The sequence below is a fragment of the Gossypium raimondii genome, chromosome 8, assembly GCF_025698545.1.
Source record: "Gossypium raimondii isolate GPD5lz chromosome 8, ASM2569854v1, whole genome shotgun sequence".
Classification (NCBI taxonomy): domain Eukaryota; kingdom Viridiplantae; phylum Streptophyta; class Magnoliopsida; order Malvales; family Malvaceae; genus Gossypium; species Gossypium raimondii.
The window spans coordinates 21,994,275-22,018,161 of NC_068572.1; the positions used below are offsets into that span (position 1 = coordinate 21,994,275).

The following is a 23,887-nucleotide window of genomic DNA, read 5'->3' on the forward strand; positions in this document are numbered from 1 at the left end:
TCTTTAAGAAGTTTCTCGAGGTCTCATATTAGCGTGGAAGTGGAGGAGGATGACGGGAGGATGGTTTCGCGTTTCACAGGTTTCTATGGTTCCCTAGTAGAGCAAGCTAGGAAGGATTCGCGGAATTTATTGAGGCAATTGAACCGGGAAAGTAATATGCCATGGTTAGTTCTGGATGATTTCAATAAGATTTATTATTCCTTTGAAAAAAAGGGGAGGGCGTCTAAAGGAGGAACGGCAAGTGAATGCTTTTAGGGAAGTGTTGGATGATTGTGATTTGGGTGATTTAGGCTTTGTTGGCCAATGGTTCACGTAGGAAAGAGGTTGGTTGCCAAAAAATAATATAAATGAACGATTAAATAGAAGTAGCTAACCCAAGATGGTGGGATGTCTTTTCAGAATATTCATTGAACCATTTACAGCATAGTTTTTCAGATCATTGCCCGATGCTTGTTGATACGGGAAATGATAGGAGGGCCCGACCAATGCTGAATGGACATTACTTTCATTTTGATGCCAATTGGATTCTGAAGGATAGGTTCGAGGATCATCTAAAGAGTTGGTGGGCAATGAACCATAAAGAGATTCCAGTGAAGCTTGGGGATTTAGGGGTGGAGCTAAGTAGTTAGGCTAAAAAGGTTCGACTACGTCAAAATTGTAGGAGAGGGGGTCTAACTGCTAGACTAAATGAGCTAATTGATGAATATCTTAGCGATGAGGTCTTGGTAGAAATCACTGTTGTTAAGTTAGCCCTAAATTTGGAAGCCGATATGGAGGAATTATTTTGGGAGCAATGGGCTAGGGCTAATTGGTTACGTTTGGGCGATCGTAATACATCATTTTTCCATAGTTTTGCTCTTGTTAGAAAGAGAATAAACATTGTTAAAGGGTTAGAAGATGGAAATAATGGTTGGATAAGCGAACAAAATGGGATGATACAAGTGGCAACGAATTATTTAAAGATTTTTTCCTCAAAACCAGTAAGAAACTGTGATCAGCTGCTTCTGGGAATTCCAGTGTGCATTAAAGAGAATCAAAATGAGGAGTTGATGGTTGAATTTAAAAGGGAGTAGGTGCTAGAGGCAATTAAGGCTATGGCCCCTTTAAAAGCATCTGGTAGTGATGGTTTCCCAGCACTTTTCTTTCAGATGTACTAGCATGTGGTTGGAAGAAAGGTAGAGAAGTTTTGTTTGGAGATGTTTAACGGGATACGAGATTTTGAAGAGATCAATTGCACGAACATTGTGCTTATTCCAAAAGTGGGTTCACCGAAGAATATGAGCCATTTCAGACCCGTCATCCTTTGTAATGTCATTTATAAGGTAATTTCGAAGGTGATTGTTAAGAGATTTTGTAGATAATTGTATTGATGAATCTAAAGGAGTTTTTGTGTCTTGACGAAAAATTGCGGACAACATGTTTGTAGCATATGATTCTACATTCCTTGAACAAAAATAAAGGAGGTCAGTTGGATCTTTCACTTTGAAACTTGATTTTAGCAAAGCTTATGGCAGGGCGGATTAGGGTTTTTTGGAAAGAGTGATGGGATCTCTAGGTTTCTGTGAAGCATGGATTTCGCTCGTCATACGATGCGTCTCTAGTGTGTCGTATTCTATAAATTTAAATAGGGAGAAAGAGGAGCAATTTTGAACATCTATGGGCTTGAGACAAGGGGACCCCCTTAACCCTTATCTATTTTTAATTGATGCTGAAGGTTTCTCGATGTTACTACATATAGCTAAAGAGGAAGGAATACATAATAGGGCAAGGATAGGTCGAGGTAGGCTAGAAGTTAGTCACCTTTTCTTTCTTGATGATAGTATATTTTTCGGGAAGGCCACGGTAGAAGGAGCACACACCATGAAGTCGATAATTTTTTAATATGAAGAGATTTCATGTCAGTAAGCTAATTTTGATAAATCTCTTATATACTTTAGTGGTAATATGAGTGATGGTGTGAAAGAGCATGTAGGAAGAATTTTGGGGGTGAGAATGTAAAATAATCCAGAGAGGTACCTTGGTTTGCCGACGGTGGTGGGAAGAAGAAAGAAGCATGCTTGTGTGGATTTAAAAAAGAAATTTATTAGGAAAATGAAGAGTTGGAGTGTGTGATGGTTATCAATGAGGAGAAAAGAAGTTTTTATTAAGTTCATTTTGCAAACCATCCCTATTTATGCATTGCAATGTTTTTTGTTTCCTATTTCTTCGTGTAGCGAGCTAGAGAATATGATGTGTAAGTTTTGGTGGCGAAATTCAAAATCTGCTAAGGGTATACATTGGTGCAGATTGAGTGTTTTATGTGCTCCAAAGGCACAGGGAGGGCTGGGTTTTAGAGATCTTGTTAAATTTAATTTGGCTGTCCTTGCGAAGCAAGGGTGGAAACTAATAACGCAGCCTAATAGTTTGTTTACACGTGTTATGAAAGCTAAGTATTTCCCCCGAAGGGATTTTATGAGTGCGCGTTTGGGAGCTTTCCCTTTGTATACCTGAGGGAGTATGTTGGGAGCCCATGGGCTGCTCGCGGAAGGATTAGGATGGCGGATCGGGAATTGATAGGATGTGAACCTCTGGAATGACATGTGGATGCCAAGTCCTGGAAATGGTAGACTTTAGTTCTAAAGTATTGACATTAAGTATACTATTGTTTCATAGTTAATTCAAAAGGACCCATTTACCTGAAAGCAGGATGTGATTAGGGATTTATTTAGAGATGACCAGGTGCAGAAAATTCAATTGATCCCTCTAGTAAATAGTGGAGAAGGGATGGAGTAATATGAAAGGGGATAGTACAAGGGTATATTTTGCGCGCAGTGGTTACAAATGGCTTTGTACAAAGGGAAGGAATATACAGAGGGAAATAATATAGAACAACCACAGGAGCTATCTAATACTTACACACGGTTGTGGGGCCTAAATATTCCTAATAAAATACGTATACACTTCTGGAAAATAATCAATGAGTCTATGCCAACATTGTGGGTGCTAAAATCACAAAAGCTTGTTGTCAATACACTTTGTCCAGTTTGTCAAGTAGAGCAGGAGTCAGTGGCTCACTTGTTCCGTGATTGTGACTTTTTGAAGCAAGTGCTAGAGGGAATAGGGGTGGTGTCCTCAACAAGCAACATAGATCAAAATTGGAAGCAACGGTTAGTAGAAGAGGTATTGAATAATAGCATAACAGGTTTTAGATTACTCGCTATTTCTTATTGGGCTCTATGGTATAATCGTAACAAAATATATCATGAGGAGATTAGGGAGCAGGTTCATGAGGTAATAGGATTTATAAACGCTTACATGCTTGAAATTGAGCAATTAAGTGGGTTATCTAGATCTGGGCATATACCAAAGCATATTATTTGGGAGCCACCAGAAGGGGACATTATTAAGTTCAACTTTGATGCTTCTTTTAACCAGTAGTCACGGTCATCACATTCGGGTACAGTAGTACGAAATAGGGAGGGTCTTGCTGTAACATCCCAAAATAAGGCCCAGGAGTTTTAAGGGTATTTTAGGAATTTTAGCCTTAGAGTGTTCGAAATTTTTACGACATGGTTTGTCGATAATATTTTCGATTATGGTTTTTTAAAAAATCAAATCAATTTTTGTAAAAGTGTTTTGGAAACCTTTATTTTAGAAAAAAAAAACTGATTTGAAATAGAGTCAAAATTGTGAGCATTTATGTTGCAGTTTTACCAGGTTTTAAAATTCAACCTAAAAACCCCCATTTATAGTTTTGTTTTCACGTTAGTCTCACTCTCCTCTCATACTTGCGCCGTCCATAGTTCCCTTAACTCTCCCAATCGATTTTGAATTCCAAATCCCAGTTCCTTTTTATTTCTATCATCTTTTAAGTTATAAATCTCCATAGAAGTTAAGAAAAACACCCAAAATCATCATTGATTTCTCCATTGTCAAGCTTGTAAGTTTTTCGGGTTTTCAATCAAACGCTTGATTTTTCGTCGTCTAAGGTAATGATTCAACTCCTAAATAGTTTTAAATGTTATTTAGTCTTTAAAACTAAGTTTTTAGCCATTAATGTAACAACCTGTTTTCAGTGAAATCGGAACAGTGGTTTTGGGACCACAAATCTGAACTTAAAAAATTTATTTTATTATTATTATATGGTCTACAGCATGATAGTATTATCGTATAAAATTTCGTTAAGAAATTTTACCATTTACATGCCCAATTTGAGAAAAAGACTAAATTGCGTAAATTGCAAAAGTTGTGTTCTAATAGCTAAAGGTGTCTAATAGCTATAGAACTTTAAAGTGGAGGTCCTTATATGGTAATTAGACCAGTAAATGTGATAGTGGATGTACATGGCTTGGCATTAGTGTAATTTTTAAAGTTAATTAAGGTTAATTTTGTAAATAAGTAATAAATAATAAAACAAATAAAACAAAATAATATCATCTTCCATTGTTATCTTTCTTTAACCGAATAGCCAAGAAAAAGAAGCTATTTTTGCTCTTTAGACTTTGGCAAGCTTGTTTCCATCAATTAGGTATGTGTTTTGTCTTGTTTTTTATAATTTATATGTTTTCGGGATCGTTGTAGCTTAATCTAACTAGCCTGGGGACTAATTTGTGAAACTGTTAAAGTATTTGAGTTTTTCCATTGATGAACATGTTAGGGTTTTGAAGTTTAATGGTAGAAAATGAATGGTTGTTGTTAGATTAACAACTTCTGTAAAGGAATTTTTGATGAAATTATCAATTAAGGATTAAATTGAAAAATATGATAAATTGTGTGGTAAAATTATGAATTTTTGAAATATATGGGTTGCTATAAATATGTTTATAATTCGGCTAGGCTTGGGTAAGGATAAAATTGAATTAATTTCATTTTTCGAGCCTAGGGACTAAATTATAAATAATTAAAAATATATGGGAAAATGGTAATTTTGTCAAAAATGTGTGTCGGACTAAATTGAATATGAATTATATTGAATTGTGTTAAATTCATTTGTATAGATCCGGTTAAACCTCGTACGGAGTTAGATCGGGGCAAAGGAAAAATATTGAATTAGTTGTCTTCGTATCTACGTACACTCGTCGAGGTAAGTTCGTGTAATTAAATTGTATAATTATATGTTTTATTTGAATTAGATGTATGTTATTTGCATTATCATCATATATGATTATCGATCGCATATCTGATGACGTACGACGATTACTGAGCCCCGTTTGAACCTTAGGAATTTGTAGGATACAAATGACATGCCATTAGGGCTAACGATTTCAGCTCTTATGAGCTTACCAATACTCAGCTCTTATGAGCTTACCATTATTCAGCTTGGAGGAGCTCACCGTTTACAGCTCCTATGAGCATACATGTGCATGAATTGATGGACTACAGTTTAGTACACCTCGTGTGTACTACCCGCATATCCAACGATATTCTAAATGGTTCAACGGGCAAAGTTCTGTTATGAGTTTATATGAGTTCGATACGAACTAGTACAGGTATTTACATGAAATACATGGAAATGATTTGTAAATGATATATGGATACATGGTATAAATGATACATGTATATGGAATTTGAATAGTTGTTGAACTCATACATGATTCTCGGTCATTATATGAATTACATGGCTAACATGGTTGATGAATATGTGCTAGGCTTTTGGCAAAATTGAGTTGAGATATGCTTTGGTTTACTTACCTTAAATGTGATTAAAATGGTAAGTTAAATTCTCTATTATATAAACTTACTAAGCTTAAATGCTTACTCTGTATTATTTTCCATGTTTTATAGTGATTCAGAAGCTCGTTCAGTTTGGAAGCTTGCCGGAGCTATATCATACTATTCATCGGCTCTTTTGGTACATTCGATTGTTTAATTTCAGTTATAATGGCATGTATAGGTTAATTTGGCCAATGATTGCATATAAGTGTTTTGTTGATATTGGTCAATTATTTGGCTTGTGTTTGGTACATTTTGATGTATATATATATGTGGCCTTATCATATTTTATGTGTGTTTGATATGGTAAAGTGATGGAAAGTAAAATGTGGTTTGAATATGCATATAAGATATGTTATATACCTTGGTGTGATTTAGTGCTTTGTTATGGAAAATTTATAGGTATAGTGATGTTAGTTAGAATGGTATATTTGGTACCATTTAGAAATATTGATATGTTTTGGTAAGTAAGTTAAGTGACATGAAATGATGCAAAATGATTTACCTTGTGAATTGGTATTTTAGGTACCAAATAGTTGAGCTTGATAAGTGACCTACATGATAGGTTTTGGGTACAATTATGCATATATGTATTTGGTCATTTAGGTAAGTTTGGATACATAGTTGACATGTTTTTAAGTTGTCATTTGATGTGCCTAAGGGCATATTGGTTGTATGTGATTTTAATACATGTTTAAAGCTTGTTTTTGCTTGTTTTGGATGCTTGATTATAGCTAGCATATATGTGCATTTTTTGGAGTAGGATGATGTCATTTTTGGGTGAGAAATGTGGCTTGGAAAATAGCCTATTTTCATCAACATGAGCAGAGACATGGGCATGTGTCTAACACATGGCTGTGTGTCCCCTGTATCTTTTAAAGAATGCAAGTCAGTATGCTTACACGACCTAGCACGTAGGCGTGTGGCTTGTCCGTGTGACCCAAGTCAGTGAGTTACACAGGCACGGACACGGGCTGGGACACGGCCATGTGTCTCTATTTCGAATGCCTACACGGTCTAAGATACGGGTTTGCCTCTTGGCCGTGTGAATCACACAGCCTGGCCACACAACCGTGTAACCCCTGCAGTTTTGAAAATTTTATAAGTTTCTGAATAATTCTCTAAATTTACGGTTTAGTCGCAATTTGTTTCTAAGGTGTATTTTGCGCCTCGAGGGCTCGCATTAGGAACAATATGCATGATTATGATTAGTTTCTGACATGAATGCTATATGTTATGAAATGTTTGAATTTTCTGTCCGTTTAAATTGTAAACTTCGGTAATACTTCATAACCCTATTCTAGCGACGGATTCGGGTTAAGGATGTTATAATTAAAACGCATGTTTTGAATAAAAGCCAAAAATTGGCTCGTTAGCGGTGGACTTTGAGATTTCGAGTAAAAACATGGTTTCAAAGTGTTTTTCAATTATTTTTATATAATTAAGAGGTTTCCAAACTTACTTTGAAGTTTCGTTAAAGATTTCTTGAGTTTCAATGAATTTTTGGAAAATAGCCGTAAAACATGTCGAAAAAGTCGATACTGTGAATTAAGTATTTTATTGTAATTTAAAGGTTGGGAATTAGTCATAGGTAAATTATAAGATGAACTGAATTGGTTTTAGGCAAAAATATTTAGTATAGACAGAGATATTTGAGTTTTAAGTTGGCTATATTAAAGATTTTGGTTACATGAGAGCTTATGTTTTTTATTGCTTGTGGTGAGTTCTTAGTTGATTACTGAATGCATTGTTGTGTTGAAGTTTCGGATTCGATAGGACCTTCTACGAGTAAAGATAAAGCCAAGGAAAAAGCTAGTTGGAGCTTTTGGCTTTTTGATGAAAACGTAATTGGTGAGTGTTTAGAATAATTGCTTGTGGACATGATTCAATGCGTTATTTAGGAATTTAGTAGTAGCCTAAACCCTTAATCTAAATTTCGAGTGTAAGTTTTCTTATACATATGCTATCTTGTGAACAATGTGCTTGTGTGTCTGTGAATATGTGAATTTAGATGAGATGCTATAACATGTGATATGTGGTTATGATAACCATTGTGAAAGTGCAAATGTGTACATGTTATGTATATGTTAAATGTTAGTAACAGTGTTGTGCTAAAGATGCAAATATGCAGTGATAGTGCACAGATAATCGGTAAGTGATATGTGTTTGATTTTAGATATTTTGGCCTTGTGATTTTGAAACTGTTGGATATAGTTGGCATGCCATAGGATTATGAGTACTCACCTATATGTACAGTGATTTTGGGCGTTGAGGCCTTGGGACATGTTAAAGGGATAAGGGAATGTGAGCTAAGCTCATTCAACGGGACATGTGAGGGGAAATAAGGAGAGTGTTAGCTTTATGTTTCACTTTTGGGACATGTTCGACTCTATGAGTCTATGTGGTGTGTTGGAGATCCGTGCATCCAATGAGTGATGATAGGGCTCACTTTTATGTTTCATAGCTCAAGTGTCAAATTATCTCAAATTATGAATATGTGTGTATTGTGATATGTGTGTATATGATATGTAACCATTATGCAAATTATCTATAAACATATTTTTTTAAGTATTGTGATATATGCTTGAATGTTATGTGATTGTATGAATACTATGATACATGCTTAAATGTTATGTGATAATATGTGCAATGTGAGATATGCTGAAAAGTGAATATGATTACCATGTAAATGAACAAGTAATAATGTACAAGTAAGTATATTATGACACTAGAGTTGGAACTGCTGAGGTTGTGTTATATGGTTGTATCATTAATGCTTGATGAATTGTTTGCATAGTAGTTGTTCTAGACATTCACTGAGCTTGTTAAGCTCACCCACTCCTTTCTTAAAACCCTTGTAGAGTTTTTGAGTGTCGGTGTGAGTGGTGTGGTTCTGAGGGGTGATCCAAGCAAGTCAATTTCTATGATTTTGTAGGTGTTATTGTTATTTGTTTATGTTTTGGGAATAAGGCAATATGGTAAACTTTTATTGGTATTTACCATGATGTTTTAAATGCTTCCATAGATTATTTGTTCCTAAGTTTATGAGATTCATTTCGTATTACGTTGGTTATTGCTTGGACTTACTTTCGATGTTTGAAACTATTACTACGGCCATTTTGACGCTTATTTGATTTTGATATGATAGCATGATGATTTGGTACATGTTGGAATGACTTATATGCTTATGTATGTTGTATTTTTTTGGTTTTAAGTAGAGGTATCGATATTCGTGTTACAAAAATGATACATCTTTGATTTGAAATGTGCAAGAAGTCAGAATCATAATTTGGTGTCAATACCCTATCACGAGTATCGATACTCGGGGTAGAAATATCAATACTTTGGCAGAGGTATTGATAATTTTCAAGGTTTGGATTTTTAAGTGAAAAATAGTAAGCAGTTTTGGTACCGATTTTCTAAGTGATATCGATACCACTTGAGAGAATTATCGATACCTACGTGAATTGTCTTGGAAATTTTGCTAAGTGGTCTAATACATGTTTAATTATTAACACAAGTTTATTTAAAGTATGTTTGGCATGTTTTAATGATGGTTGATATATGTCTGAATAAAAATTTATAAGATCACTAATAAAGTGGATGATTTCTTAATAATGTAACAATTTACTGTGAGTATGACATGAGACGGTGATGTGTCATCCTGATATTCGGGCTTGGCGACCAGGCCGGGCGTAAGGTGTTACACTGGTTATGGCATTGTGTACTTACCCATGGGAGAACATTATGGATCCGAAAACGGCAGAGGCGAGAGGAAGCTTGAAGGTAGTCTCCTTTGCGGAAGAGTTGGGGTTTTGGGATATGTGTGTCAAGGGGGATGCTCTGACCATCATCCAAAAATTGAAATCTAGTGAAGAGGACAGATCTAGCATCAGTAACCTTATTTCAGAAATGAAAGGGAAAAGCACTAAGTCCAGGGTTCTCTATTTTAGGTTCGTACCTTAAGAACCAAACGCGGTGGCTCATGCAATGGCAATGGAGGGCCGGAAACACAATCGTCCTGTCTATTGGATTGAGGAGGTCCCGAGGGATGTGGAAAGGATCGATTCTACAAGGAAGAGGGGGATTGGAGGAAGAGACCATTTTTGAAGGCTAAGTCCAAATTTGAAGGTGAAGGGTGTTCGATGAACTCAAAGCTAGTTGAAGGGTTTTCTAGTTTGTTGGTATCAGAATATGCTATTTTTCTCTAGATTATCTTAACGATCTACTGGTCCTAGGAAGGGTTGTGAAGGTTCTAGAGAGGATGTCTTAGATCTGAGAGGTTTTATTTGTTTTTGTTTTTGTTGTTTTTCATGTTTTTCTAATGGTTTGTGTTGGCTTCCTTTTGTGTTTAATGTTTTGTTTTTTACTTGTCTTGTTTCTGGTGTCGGTTAGTGTGGTCTAATTGTTTTGAAACCCCTCAGACGTTGTTTAGGGATCCAATGGTTGGGTTACACGCGTGGCTGATTGTAACTGCTTTATTCTCCAAGTATTTATGGCATCAATGGTTTTTACTCAAAAAAAAAAAAGAATACTTATATAACCAATATATACTCCCAACTTCCTTTGAATACCCATTTTTTTGCAATATGGTGAAACAACTTGAACATATACTACACATTCAAAAATTTTAAAATTAGAAATATTTGACTTTGATCAAAAGCAATTGTAATAGGAGTATTTATCATAACTTATTGGCATTATGTATACAAGTGTTGATGCATGTAAAATATCATATCTTTATACGTATACAAAATAAATTTTGTTCTTAAAAGTAATGGTTTAGTTGTTAACTAGAGGCATTTAGTAATTTATTTATACTAAAGCCATTTTATACATATAAACAACAGACTTTGCGATAATTATTCGAATGGCAATGTAATAAGCATTAAATGTTTGAGATATAATCTAACCAACATAGCATGAATTGTCTCAACTGCATAATCTGAAAGTTTTGCTCTTAAGTTAATCATTTAAAAAGTAATCTCGCAAACTACAAGTTACGAGTTGGTAACTCACATGTGATTATCTTGTAGATGCATCTACCAAATTATATCAAAACATCCACTTGTTAGATAAACGAGTCAATATTCATTTAAAAAATCCAATAGATTCAATCTCAACTTTTGTTAGTAAGATTCCAAATAAATAATTCTCTTTTCAGAACAAGCAGCAGATTAGAATTTTTTTAGAATGAAGAATCTTTATGTTCTTTAATAAATATCCATGTAAATGCTCATTTTACATCATTATTGATCGATACGGTCTAACTAATCATGCCAAGTAATTAATATTTTTGGATTAGTAAACTTCTAGCTTACTTGTACATGTGATTTAATCATACTACTACAGAGAGTATAAACTAGAGAAAAGTAGGTAATTTTTCAAAAGAAAATCCACTCATATAATAGATGTAACAAATAGAAAATAATCTTCTCATTTTTTTTAGACTCAAATCTTGGTTCCATGCTTTAGGAAAGGGTGGTTTGAAACTTTTTCACAACTAAATCTTCATGAGATTAAAACTTCTAAATTAAGATCAGTTTCGATAGCATAACTTATGTACTCCATAACAAATAGATAGCTCTAAATAAAATGTAACAAAAAAATAGTACAATGCAAACAAATATACTAACATTATATGATAAAAGATGATACGGATGAATGTAGAAGCGAATCGTAAAGTTTGTTCAAGTTGCAGATGTATCCTAGATCTCTAGACGGATGTAAATTGAAACGAGAAACAACGAAAATAGATTAGCTGTCACAAAGGAGAGTCAAACGAAAATAAAACAAAAGAAAGATGAACATGTTGGTAAAGAGTCCAAAAGAAAACGAATTAGGGTTTCTTGGATGGAAAGAAATTGTTCTTAGACCTCAAGAAAATGCCCTAACCAGATTTTTGATGTGTTTCTTGATGCAACAAGATGGGAGAATGTCTTTCTTGAAGCAACTTTAACCTAGAACGAAAATCAATAAAATCAGCAAGCTAAATCAGCAAGAACTAACTTAAATAAGCAAGAAACGATAAATTAATGATAGAACAGAGAAGATGACGTCCTAAGAAGCCCTGGAAACATTAAGAATCCACAACTCTTTTCAATGACTCTAATTCCCCCTCCAAGAAAAATATCTTGACAAGAAAAAGCTTGAAGATGATTCCCACAACCTGAAATATTGTTAAAATAGCTTTTAAAAGAAACTCAAGAGCAATTCTTAAAGAAAAACTCAAAAAGAATTATTATTAACTTAGAAAAACATAAATTAATTGTATATGTATAAGGGTGAATGTTCATGCTACTTATAGGCCCCTAAAATAAATTTTCCTAACCCTAATGGAATAACTAACATGGCAACTCATCAAATAAATAATAATAATTTTTAAGTGTGGACTTTTAATGGGAATTCAGCCAAAGGAATTGAATGGGCTCTTTGAGTTGAATTCTTACATGATGGTCCACTTATTAAAATAAAATTGGACCTATAGTTTAAATATTTTACAATTTGGGCCACTTTAATAATTTGGCCTGATATTCAATTAAATTACTTTTCAAAGTTCAGGATAGGCTTAATGGGCCATTTTTTCAAGAACTTGGTATTGCGATACGTTTGCTCTCGAAATTAGCTCGTTCAAGCTTGTACATGAAATCCAATGTGCCTTGGCTGCAAGGTTCGGTTTCTTGGACCAAGATTTCCAAGATTTGAAATCTTGATTTTCTTGATTCTTGAAATTGTCTGAAACAGCAAAATTGGACCAAGATTCGGTTTCTTGATTTTCTTGAAAACAAGAAAGTGATCATGATTTTCTTTTTGGTCTCGTGCGCAGCTGGAGCCTTGATAACGAAGTCTTGGATGGTCATGTTCAATCTTGCTTGGATTTGCTTAGTTTTCGACCTCGTTATTGGCCTTGAGGAAATTTGAGCCCATCACGTTCATGAGTCTGATTTTGGGCCTTGCGACTCGTATCATTATATCAAAGAAAACACCAAAATAATAAATTCGAATGTAATTATAAATGTTGATCAAAAAAACTCTTGAATGCCATCTTGAAGCAACCAAATATAGAATATTAGCCTCCCTACAATAAAATCAAAGTAAAAAAAAAAAAAACACATGAATTTCTTGCAAATAAAATTTATCAATTGACAAAATGCACACAAACAAATTTTTTTTTACATAGATATATGTACAAAATTAAGTAAATGATATAAGCATAAATGTACGATTAGAAGCCAAAACATAGGATGTAACTATTAATCTAAACTGCAATATTGAATTTAACTTATAAATCTTCACTAATGTAATTATTACTAGTAAATATTCAACAATCAAGTGATTAGTGTCACAATTAATAAAAGTATGCAATTCCAAAAAAAAAAGTTGTCCTAAACAAATATATACAATTCTAGAGGATATGACTATAAAATTACATACAAATATCAAAATCAAATTATAGAATTAACAATAATAATAAATTATAGCAACCAATTCGTAAATATAGATGGTAGAAATCTGAAAAATTAGCATACTAACATTATAATGATCACCGTTATAAAAACAACGCCAATATTCTTTTACGATTTAAAGATGTATTATTAAGAAAACAAAATCAATATCCATATTCATATGCATATGCATTAGAAGTTTCAAGAGTGTTAAACCAAAATTTTTAATCCATTGAAATAAAAGGAAAAGGAAAAGGAAAAGGAAAACGAAAATTTAAAAGTAAAAGGTAAAAGATTATCTTATATAATGAGTAAGTCGGATTAATCGATTTAATTAATCTATCTAAACTATAGATGCATATGTTTATTGAGTCTTAACTTAATTGGTATAGGTATTGTTGTTAAGGGTTCAAATATTTGAAGTGCATTATCCTCTTATTTATGGATTGAGGAAGGCTATAAATATTATATAAAAAAAAAGAATATATATAAACGCAAGCATATTATGCTGCGAAAATAAAACATTCACGTCATAAGTAATTCATAATAAAAAGACATTGTTGGTAATATCTCAAAAACATATGATAAAATAAAACTATAATGTCAAAAAGCATATTCCTTTAATAATATTATACCCAAAGGTGAATTACTATATCTTAATCTATTAGATAGTAATTTTATAATCTAAATCTAGTAGAGATTGCATAAGTTTTAAGAAAAATAATTCTCTCCAAATATTGATTTTAAAAAGCAAAAATTGATAAAATAAATTAATTAACGCATACCGCATCTGCTTATAGTGATTTATTATTGTACATGATGATCACAGAACATTTATACAAAATTAATATCACCATTTCAAATCAAAATAATAAAATTCATAAGATTCACTAACACGTTAAACTTTGATTTAATACATATAAAAGGATTATACACAAATAACCGTGAGATGCATGGGTAAGAAAGTAGTCTTGTACGAACATAACTGATTTGCTCTTTAGCAGAGTCCTTTAATGTGCTCAAAGCCAAGCCTTCGTTACTTATCTGGGTAACTTATGAAAAAACAAACTTTATACACTATACATAAGGGAGAATTTTTAAAACTATTATGACATTCCTGCTTACATGAAAGTAAATATGCAAAACCAATGAAAATGAGAATAATAATAATAATAATAATAATAAACACACCAGAGAAATGTAAGATATATCATACATAATGTCCAGCTTATAGGAAATATATATATATATATTACATGCAAAAAAGAGAGATAAGAATGAATACGGTATGCTTTCCTGTTTCTAATAGCAGTAATATTATTTCATACACCAGATGCTAGGCTGCACAAAATAATGGAGAAATCAATATTTTGGAGAGAACAAATCCACCCTTGATGATGATATCTCAGTTTGTTTCATTCATGGAGTACAGTAGCATGCCTTGTCAATGAAGACAAACTATTGTGCCCCAAGCCAAGTATAACCGAGGAAGAAAACCTCACGTTCAATGCGCTTCAGTTTGACATTGCTCCTTCATCTGAGTAAATTTAGTACTTTCACTTCCATAAATTAGCATCACAGAAATTTTTACATATAAATATATTTTTACCAGGGTTGTGGCATTGCAAGGATCCTCCATGCTTCCAGTAGCATCTACTTATCAGTTTCCCAAATACAATCTGCTTGGCTCGTCCTTAGATCTGAAAGAAGACCAAAAAAGTGTGTCTGCTGAGCAAATGGTGGATGCAGAAAACAGGCAGAGATAGAAGGATAAACAACATCAGATTTCAGCTTGCATTTTGACCAATAAAAACTCCATTGACTGTAAGTGTTTAACAGGAATGCTCAAATGAGGCACAAATATAACTCTTTGAATGACGGGGATGTGTTGAAGACTGAAGAAGAAACCAATAGGTAAAGAAGATCTAAAAGAAAGTTTATGGCTGTAGAGGCTTTTCACGTTCAACGATTTAAAGCAGTTAAATTTTTTAGAAAATAAAACAAATGATAAAGTAGTAGAGAATAAAGCAGCAACTGTTCAAAAAGAAAACGAGAATCTGCCCCTTCTTGAGTTTCTGTCATAAGCATTTACATTTAAAAAACTCAAAGAAGTTTCTTAAGCAGCGAAGACAAAGTCAATTTCTAATATTAAAAGCTATGAAATACCTTCAGAAGTCCATAGATGAATATAGTCAACAGAATCTTATGCATAAGCAGGGGAATTTGATGCAGGATACAAAATAGATTACCTTAAGAAGCAATCACCTGTGAAATGTTTAGGTAGAATGTTGTAGGAGCTTTAATGCGAAATGATGTGGAAAACAGATTATGTAGGACCACTTGCATTTTCCATTTCCATCTGCTTCATCCACAATGACCACTTAACAGCCTCTAAGAACTTATCATTCTTTCTTAATGCAGTGATCAGATTGCTGTAAGTTATCCTATCAGGCTCTATCCCATTTCCTCGCATTTCCTTGATCAAACCTACAGCATCCTCGACCATTCCAGCGATTCCATACGCCTTAATCAATGTGTTATAACTGCACAAATCAGGTCCTACTCCACATTCTTTCAGTTCTGTCAGCACAGCAGCAACTTCATCAATCCATCTTCGTTCCCCATAAATATTGATCATAATGTTGTATGTATAGTGGTCGGAAGCACAATTTGATTCCTTCATCCTCTGCAATACACTTCGAAATTTCTCCATTTCGCCTTCTTTCCCATATGCATCCAACATGCAATTATAGGCTTCAAGGGAAACTGAAAAACCATTGAATTGCATTTCTCGAATGGTTGATGACATATTCTTGAAGTCCTTATTTTGACCATAAGCAGATATAATAGTATTGTAAGAGATTACATCTACCAAACCTCCAGTTTTTGCCATCCAGAATAGTTTCTTGACCTTCCTGAAAAGTTTGGCTTTACCATAAACATCAAGCATGACATTGAAGGTTATAGTATTAGGAGCAAAACCATGGTGAAGCATTCGATTAAAAATCTTGGAAAGCTCATCGACTGGCAAAGCACGTGCACAACAGTTAATGACACAGTTATACATTTCCTGATCCCAGGTAATACCGCTCTTCAAAATTCTATAGTAAAGAGTCGTTAATTTTTCCTGCATGTTGCACTTTTGATATATCCGAAGCATGTCACGAAACAGATAAATGTCTGGGACAATGTCTTTCTGCTTCTCCATCATTTGTAGAGCGCTGCAGGCATCTTTTAAAGATCCAGCTTTAACATACATTCTTACAACAATGCTAAAGCCAATCATGTCCAAGGCAACCCCTGAAGATTTTAACTTCAAATAGAGTTTTTCTGCTTCATTGAAGTGACCCATGACACTGTAAATGTCAATCATTGTACACATTATATGCAAATTTGGCTTATTTTCAGAGTTAGGTATTTGAGAAAATATCTTAACCGCGTTATCAAGATCATCCAACTCCTTGCAAGAGCAAATTAATAAATGATACAGGTTATCTTCAAAAACTGGATCCTTCCACCTTTTGCTCCCCAACACTTTAATTGCATCATTCACTAATCCACTTTTCACATAAGCCATGACTAGAATGGAACAAGAAGTTGGGTCTTCTAAAACATGTTGATAGAAAGACCCAGTTATAACAAGAGGGACTTTATAGATCCTCCCAGTCTTCTCATATGCTTGCAAAACAGTACCTAGGATTGAAGAATGTTGGCACCTCATCTTGAGCATATCATCAAGTGTTCTAATGGCACCCTCTTCATCCCCATGCTTTGCTTGCAAAGTTAGCAGCGTGTACAAGTTAGATGAGTTAGGCTTGAATCCGAGCTGTTTCATAGCCCTGTAATACCATCCTGCCTCTTTATAATTGCCAGTTCGCCCCCAGCCCTCAATCATGGAACGGTAAGTTGTACCATCAGGTTCTAATCCAACTTGCCGGATGCTCAGGAATACTAGTTGAGCTGCATCCATATTTGATGCTCTTCCATACCCTGTGATCAGTGTATTGTATGCAACAATATTTGGAGAAAAGCCTGCTTCTTGCATTGAAACCAATACCTGCTCAGCCTCGTCTAACTTGCCACTTTGACTATAAGCATTAAGCATCACCAACCAATTCTCAAGATTCAATGCGACTTTATCTTCTCTCATAAAGCTGATAACCTCTTCCGCTTTGTCATACAAACTCAACCGTGTATAAATTGTGATCATTGCAGAGTATGCAGACTGACATACAATGCCAGAACTCCTCATTTGTGAAAGTGCAAACTCTGCGTCCCTAACATTCCAACCCTTTTGGTAAAGTCCCATAAGCATCCCATAAGTGGCAACATTTGGCTGAACCCCATGTTCCAGCATCATTCTAAACCACTTAGCACCCATTTCAACAATCCCCCTTTTAGAACAGGCGTATATGATTGTATTGAAAACCTGAAAATCAAGCTCACAGCCGGAATCGCATTTTGCTTGCCTAACCAATATTTCAGCAGCGTCCCAATCTTGTCTCCTGCCCAAAACTCGAAGAACCAATCTATAAGCCGTCACATTTCCATCTAATTTCCCATTGCTCCTCATCCACTCAAAAAATCTCAAAGCATTACCATCATTAGACTTCTCAAGTCTTTTCAATATAGAATTACAATGCTCCAAATTCAAGTCAGGCTTTATAGCAGTATAATCAACATCCAACCCGCTATTTCTACACACAAAAAGATCTCCTTTTTCTACTTCGTTACCACTCCTTCTGGAACCAAACCTGAAATCCACATTTCTTGTTATCCCTTTCTTGCGGTTTTGACCTTTTCGGCCCTCAACAAGTTTTGGGTTTTCATTCACTAATTCATTTTTGGAAGAAAAAGGGCTATCTCTATCGACTGGGTTAGGGTCAGGAACGTTGGCGGGTTCGACTCTAATATGTTTGAGCCTAGTCAAAGAAGTGAGCATGGAAGCAGCTCTTGCGACATGAAAACAACTGGTGAATGAAAAACTGGAACATTGATCAGGTAAATGAGATGGGTTAACGTAGAAGCTGAGTTTCTTTGAATCGACAGAGTCCCAAGAAAGGGACAATTTCAAAGAAGCCATAGTTGTTATAATTACTGTTATAGGATTTTGAAGAAAAAATTATGCATCACTTTTGTGGATGAATGGAATTAAAGAAGAAAGCAGTAGAGTACCTTGATGATGGGATAAAGGAGGTTGAAGCAGTGGAGCAAAATAACCGTTTCTGGATTTTCTTGCTTTTTTTCTCCTTTTTTTTAATTTCCTTTTCTACTTTACAGCCATGACAAACAATCGGTTTACATTGCAACAGTAACAAACAGAATAAATAAATAAAAGTTAATTTACTTTTTAAATGGTTTAATTTTAAGTAAGCAATAAATTTTAATTTTTTAAATAACATGTGAAAATAGTAAGATAGCATTGCATTATATATGTAATAATGTATTTGTAGCAAAAATAATAAATTTATTAGTTATTATTTGGTTGGTAATTTAAAATTCTTAAAATTTAAGGATTAAATCTACAATAGTAAAATTTAGCCCATAAATAAATACAGCTCCGAGGTAATTTTAATTATAAACTATTTGTAAACCGGAAACTAAATCCCTTTTATTAATTTAACCTCAAAAGTCTAACATCTTCGTCATTTATCAACATTCCTACAATCAAGTAACCCACTAAATTTATGTTTATATAGGAGTTTATGTCACTTTACCTTGTATTATCAAGCATATACTAATTTTTCAAATAAAAAAAAGGTGGGATAATTTTGTATTTTGATTTTGATAACAGAAATGGTTACAGTCTAAGTAAACGAAGCAAGACCATTCATATGATGGATGAAGTTGGCAAATCTCTAATATTTTAGTAGGATAAACGACAGTGGCCTGGCTATACAGCAACTGGGTTGAAATGTTGTTCGCATGAGAAGCCACCCAAGAACCCAAGTCAGCTAGAAAAAGAGTGAAGGTGGTTAAAGAAAGGGCATTGAATTGAACAAATTGAGAGATGGCAAGCCATTGGGCTGTCTCTGCCTTGGGTAGATGAGATCAAAGTCAATTGGTTCCCCCTACCCAAAAGTCCAAAATTAAATAAAGTGGGATATCTTACGTAGTTTCTTTTTTCCGAAAATTTTAATTTATTAAACCCCACAATTTTCACCTTATCCCCACCCATCCCAACAACTACTCTCCACCTTTCAGGTCCAATTAGCCTTCTTTTGGGGTCTGTTGTTCTAAGCCCAAATCTCCGCCCCCCCGACTCTCTCTCCGTCTTTCTCCTCTCCTGCAAAACCCTAGATCTTTCACCCCTTCAACGTCGTTTTCCGGCCTTCTTCTCGCTCCCAGATCGCTTCTCGTTTGGGCTGACTGGTAAAAATCTCATCACCTTACCTAATTTCTCCGTTTACTGAAATTTTGGCTGTTCCTTTTTCTCTTTGATTTTTTCTTTCTTTAATGCTTGATTCGTTGTTTTGAGTTGAGGATTTTGATTTTAAACGCTTCGTGTTTCAATTTTGTGAGAGAATTACGATGATTGCTGGCTTATTGTCCTTATTAAAAGTTACGGAAGTCGTTGGACTTTTTGTTTTGAATTGAAACCATAGATTCCCTTTCCTTTTTGCTTATGTTATTTAAATATGGCTATTCTCGTTTCATGCATTGATATGGGGTTTTGTTTGTTCTTCATTTCCTGGTTTTCATCTGTACAGTTAATGGGTCTTTCTTCTTTGGTTGTTGTTGATCTGGGCAGACTGCAGACATGGGTTTTTGTTCTTTTGACGTTTTATTTTTCCTTCTCTTTTCGTGTTTTTCTCTTTTGCTCTTAATCTGGGCATATTAATAGATGCCTTTGAAGCTGAGTTTGATCTTTGAAATGGAATTGGGTTTCAGTTCGACTGATCTGGGCTTTCCCGTCTTTGTTTATGCTTTTTTTGTTGTTCTTTTTATTATTTTCAAACCCTAGATCTACGTTTTTTTTTTTTGGGGGGGGGGGGGTGGGGTGCATTGTAAAATGTAAACCTTTTCAGCCCATTTAAATGTAAATGTCTATTTTAGCCCTGGTGCGTAAAGTGGGCCCATTTAACATGGATCTTATCCAAGTCCTTTGTCCTGTATTGTTAAATTGTTATACTACGACTTGGTCTTATTGTGGACCACTTCAACACGTGGCACAGTTTCAATGATTCCTTGACCCATTAGCCTAATGTTTATCTTATATTTGGGCTATACTTGTATACGTTGGATATACCCATATTCAAATTTTAAAGTTCTTCTTATTTTTGAAGACACATTTGTTAAAATTAATGTTGCTGATGTAAACTCATTGTTGGATTCTTTCATTCTTTTTCTTTCCAATCAAAGCAGCTCTTAATTATGATCCTGGATTGCCAGCTCCTGGGTGTTTCATTTAGTGGTGAAAACTTTATAGTCCAATGTGTGTACTGTTTTTTCATCAACTATACCATACAGTACGCAGTTCAACTTACTTTCCTTTGGACAAAGAGGCCACATCCGTCAGCCTTGACACAAATCCGGACTGTTTTTGCAGCTTAATGTTGCAATGCATTAAGTCTTAGGCCACTATGTAACCATGCGTCTCAAAGCTGAGAAGATTCTGTTTTAATAAACTTTATGATGTGTGAAACCGTTGATTGCTTTGACTGAACCTCATTGTTTCCTTTATTCTTACCTTCCGAGTTATGTTAACCTTAATGGTAATTGGGACTACTCTTTTGTTTTTTTATACGTGCATAGTTTGAAGTCCTTTTTAAAATTTTGTTTTGCTCTCAGCTGCGGGTTTTATGTATAGACAGGAATGGCAGAAATTACGGAAGCTACAAATATGGAAACAACCCCGGTGGAGAATAACAATGAGCTGGCTCTCATCACTCCTGAAACACAGCCTAAGCGAAGGAAAAAGAAGTCCATGGTCTGGGAGTACTTCACCATTGAAACTGTGAGTGCTGGATGTAGAAGAGCATGCTGTAACCGTTGCAAACAAAGTTTCGCTTATAGTACTGGTTCCAAGGTAGCAGGGACCAGCCACCTCAAACGTCACATTGCTAAGGGTACCTGTCCGGCACTCCTACGTGACCAATATAACAATCAATTGACCCCATATAACCCGAAGACCGGAGGAAGTGAACCACGAAAGCGGCGCTACAGATCTCCCAGTTCACCTTTCATACCATTCGATCAGGACCGTTGCCGCCATGAAATTGCAAGAATGATCATAATGCATGAGTATCCTCTTCACATGGTTGAGCATCCTGGATTCATAGCTTTTGTTCAGAATCTTCAGCCTCGGTTCGACAAAGTCAGTTTCAACACTGTTCAAGGGGATTGCGTTGCAACTTACCTGAGGGAAAAGCAAAGCCTCATGAAGCTTATTGAGGGTATTCCGGGGCGAGTTTGTCTTACACTAGACATGTGGACTTCAAATCAAACACTCGGTTATGTGTTTATAACTGGACACTTCATTGATTTTGAATGGAAGTTGCAAAGTCGGGTTCTCAATGTCATAATGGAACCATATCCCGATTCCGATTCTGCTCTAAGTCATGCTGTTGCTGCCTGCCTGTCAGACTGGAGTTTGGAAGGCAAGTTATTTTCCCTCACCTTCAATCATCCAACAAGTGAAGCTGGGCTGGAAAATCTTAGACCTCTACTCTGTACTAAGAATCCCCTTATTCTTAACGGTCAGTTGTTACTTGGAAATTGCATAGCTCGTACCCTGAGCAGCATGGCAAAGGATGTGCTTGGTGCAGGGCATGAGATTGTCAAGAAAATCCGTGATAGTGTAAAGTATGTGAAGACTTCAGAATCCCATGATGAAAAGTTTGTTCAAGTTAAAAACCAGCTTCAAGTGCCAAGTGAAAAGAGCCTGATTCTTGATAATCAAACTCAATGGAACACGACATACCAAATGCTTGCAGCTGGTACTGAACTCAAGGAAGTTTTTAATTGTTTGGATACTTCTGATCCAGATTATAAGCTAGCTCCATCAATAGAAGACTGGAAGGTGGCCGAGACTTTATGCACTTTCTTGAAACCTCTCTTTGATGCAGCCAGCATCCTTACGACTACAACTAACCCTACTGCAATTACATTCTTTCATGAAGCATGGAAAATACATGCAGATTTGGGTCGTTCGATCACTAATGAGGATCCCTTCATCAGCAATATTGCTAAGTCAATGCTAGAAAAAATTGACAAGTACTGGAAGGATTGTAGCTTGATTTTGGCAATTGCTGTAGTTATGGATCCTCGCTTCAAAATGAAGCTTGTTGAGTTCAGTTTCACAAAAATATTTGGTGAAGACGCTCCCACGTATATCAAAATTGTTGATGATGGAATTCATGAGCTCTTTCTGGAGTATGTAGCACTTCCACTGCCTTTGACACCAACTTACACAGAAGAAGGCAATGCGGGAAACAATGGAAAGACCGATGAATCTCAACAAGGAAATCTTCTTTCAGACCAGGGACTTACAGATTTCGATGTGTACATTATGGAGACTAGTAGCCAGCAAATGAAATCTGAGCTGGATCAATACTTAGAAGAGTCCTTGTTGCCTCGAGTCCAAGAGTTTGATGTATTAGGCTGGTGGAAGCTCAATAAGATGAAGTATCCAACTCTTTCGAAGATGGCTCGTGACATTTTGTCAATTCCAGTATCAGCTGCTGCTCCGGACTCGGTCTTTGACATCATAATAAAGCAACTGGATGAGTACCGAAGCTCCTTACGACCGGAGACCGTGGAAGCCCTAATCTGTGCCAAGGACTGGCTTCATTATGGATCTGAAGAATCCAATGCACTTGTTAAAATGGAATTTTAGATGTAGCTGTTTTACTTATGGTAGGATGCTGTATTGGACGTTATTTGACTATTAGGGATTTAATTTGTACAATTAAAAAACAATTGTATTTGTATGGATGCATGGACATGAAAACCTTTAATTGCTAGAGTAGTTGTTCCTATTACATGCCTTGTTTTAAGGTTTTACACTTGTTTCTCCTGATTCAGTTGCCTCTGACTTGCCTCACCTGATTCACTTTTCTCATTCATATGTATGAAACTGAAAAGAAGAAATGCTTTATTGCCACCGATTCATGCCAAGCAAATCATCTCGCTCCCTACTTTCTTAATTTCTCCGAAACCGGTTTACATTGTTGGCTTGTGTTGTGTCTCTAGTTTTCCTGTTTGCCTGGTTTAATCTGTCGTTGATTCTTTTATTTCACTGAAGTGGCCAGTGAGGTGGTGGGTGTCCAGAGAATTAAAGCACATAGGCAAAGGAAATTCGTAGTGAAACAGTGAAGATAGAAGAGACCAAGGATGAGTGTTTCATCAAAGATTAGACCAGCGGCCTCTTTAGAGGAACAAGTGCGGAGATTACAACTGTAGGAAAATGAGCAGGAAAACTGTTGCTGAAGGATTCTTTCAACTACTCTGAGGATGAATGTCGTTATTTTCTTTTCTATTATGGTATCATTTTTGTAATCATGCTAAGTGCATGGAAACTTGAAAACCATTCTACGAGTATTGAAAGTTGAAACAAGCATCTGGATACGGAGAAATGGGAATATGAAAATGTACTATTTTTCGGTTCTCCATCAGTTAGGCTACGGCAAGGTGAAAGCAATGTCTCGTCCAGTTGTAATGGGCTAATCCACTTTGCTTGCCGGAGTTATAAGTGTTATCCGGTCTAATGGGCACTTAGGCTGGCAAGCAAAGCAAGCCGCTTGTTTCCT

At 35.3% G+C, this 23,887-nt stretch overlaps 3 protein-coding genes across 12 annotated transcripts; 2 read left to right on the forward strand and 1 right to left on the reverse strand.

Annotated features, from left to right (window-relative positions):
* Positions 1–2,820: 2,820 nt before the first annotated feature.
* Positions 2,821–3,417, forward strand: LOC105793194 (uncharacterized). Its single transcript, XM_012622120.1, has one exon. It carries the CDS (start codon positions 2,821–2,823, stop codon positions 3,415–3,417), a length of 597 nt encoding a protein of 198 aa, XP_012477574.1.
* Positions 3,418–14,214: 10,797 nt separating this feature from the next.
* LOC105791024 (pentatricopeptide repeat-containing protein At4g30825, chloroplastic) lies at positions 14,215–18,417 on the reverse strand. Of its 3 annotated transcripts, none has more exons than XM_012618883.2 (3): positions 15,402–18,417; positions 14,746–14,836; positions 14,215–14,673 (listed from the first exon to the last, which is right to left on the reverse strand). In XM_012618883.2, the coding sequence occupies exon 1, from the start codon at positions 18,217–18,219 to the stop codon at positions 15,463–15,465; it is 2,757 nt and encodes a 918-aa protein (XP_012474337.1). In that variant the 5' UTR covers positions 18,220–18,417; the 3' UTR covers positions 14,215–14,673; positions 14,746–14,836; positions 15,402–15,462. The 3 variants fall into 3 exon arrangements, with proteins under 3 accessions (XP_012474337.1, XP_012474336.1, XP_012474332.1); XM_012618882.2 differs by having other exon boundaries at positions 15,386–18,417; XM_012618878.2 differs by having other exon boundaries at positions 14,215–14,836; positions 15,386–18,417.
* An 848-nt stretch (positions 18,418–19,265) lies between these two features.
* LOC105791027 (zinc finger BED domain-containing protein DAYSLEEPER) lies at positions 19,266–23,119 on the forward strand. Of its 8 annotated transcripts, none has more exons than XM_012618888.2 (3): positions 19,311–19,508; positions 20,499–20,851; positions 20,947–23,119. In XM_012618888.2, the coding sequence occupies exons 2-3, from the start codon at positions 20,837–20,839 to the stop codon at positions 22,972–22,974; spliced, it is 2,043 nt and encodes a 680-aa protein (XP_012474342.1). In that variant the 5' UTR covers positions 19,311–19,508; positions 20,499–20,836; the 3' UTR covers positions 22,975–23,119. The 8 variants fall into 8 exon arrangements, with proteins under 8 accessions (XP_012474346.1, XP_012474342.1, XP_012474341.1 ...); XM_012618887.2 differs by having other exon boundaries at positions 20,502–20,851; XM_012618892.2 differs by lacking the exon at positions 20,499–20,851 and having other exon boundaries at positions 19,266–19,508; positions 20,951–23,119.
* The last annotated feature ends 768 nt before the right edge of the window (positions 23,120–23,887 follow it).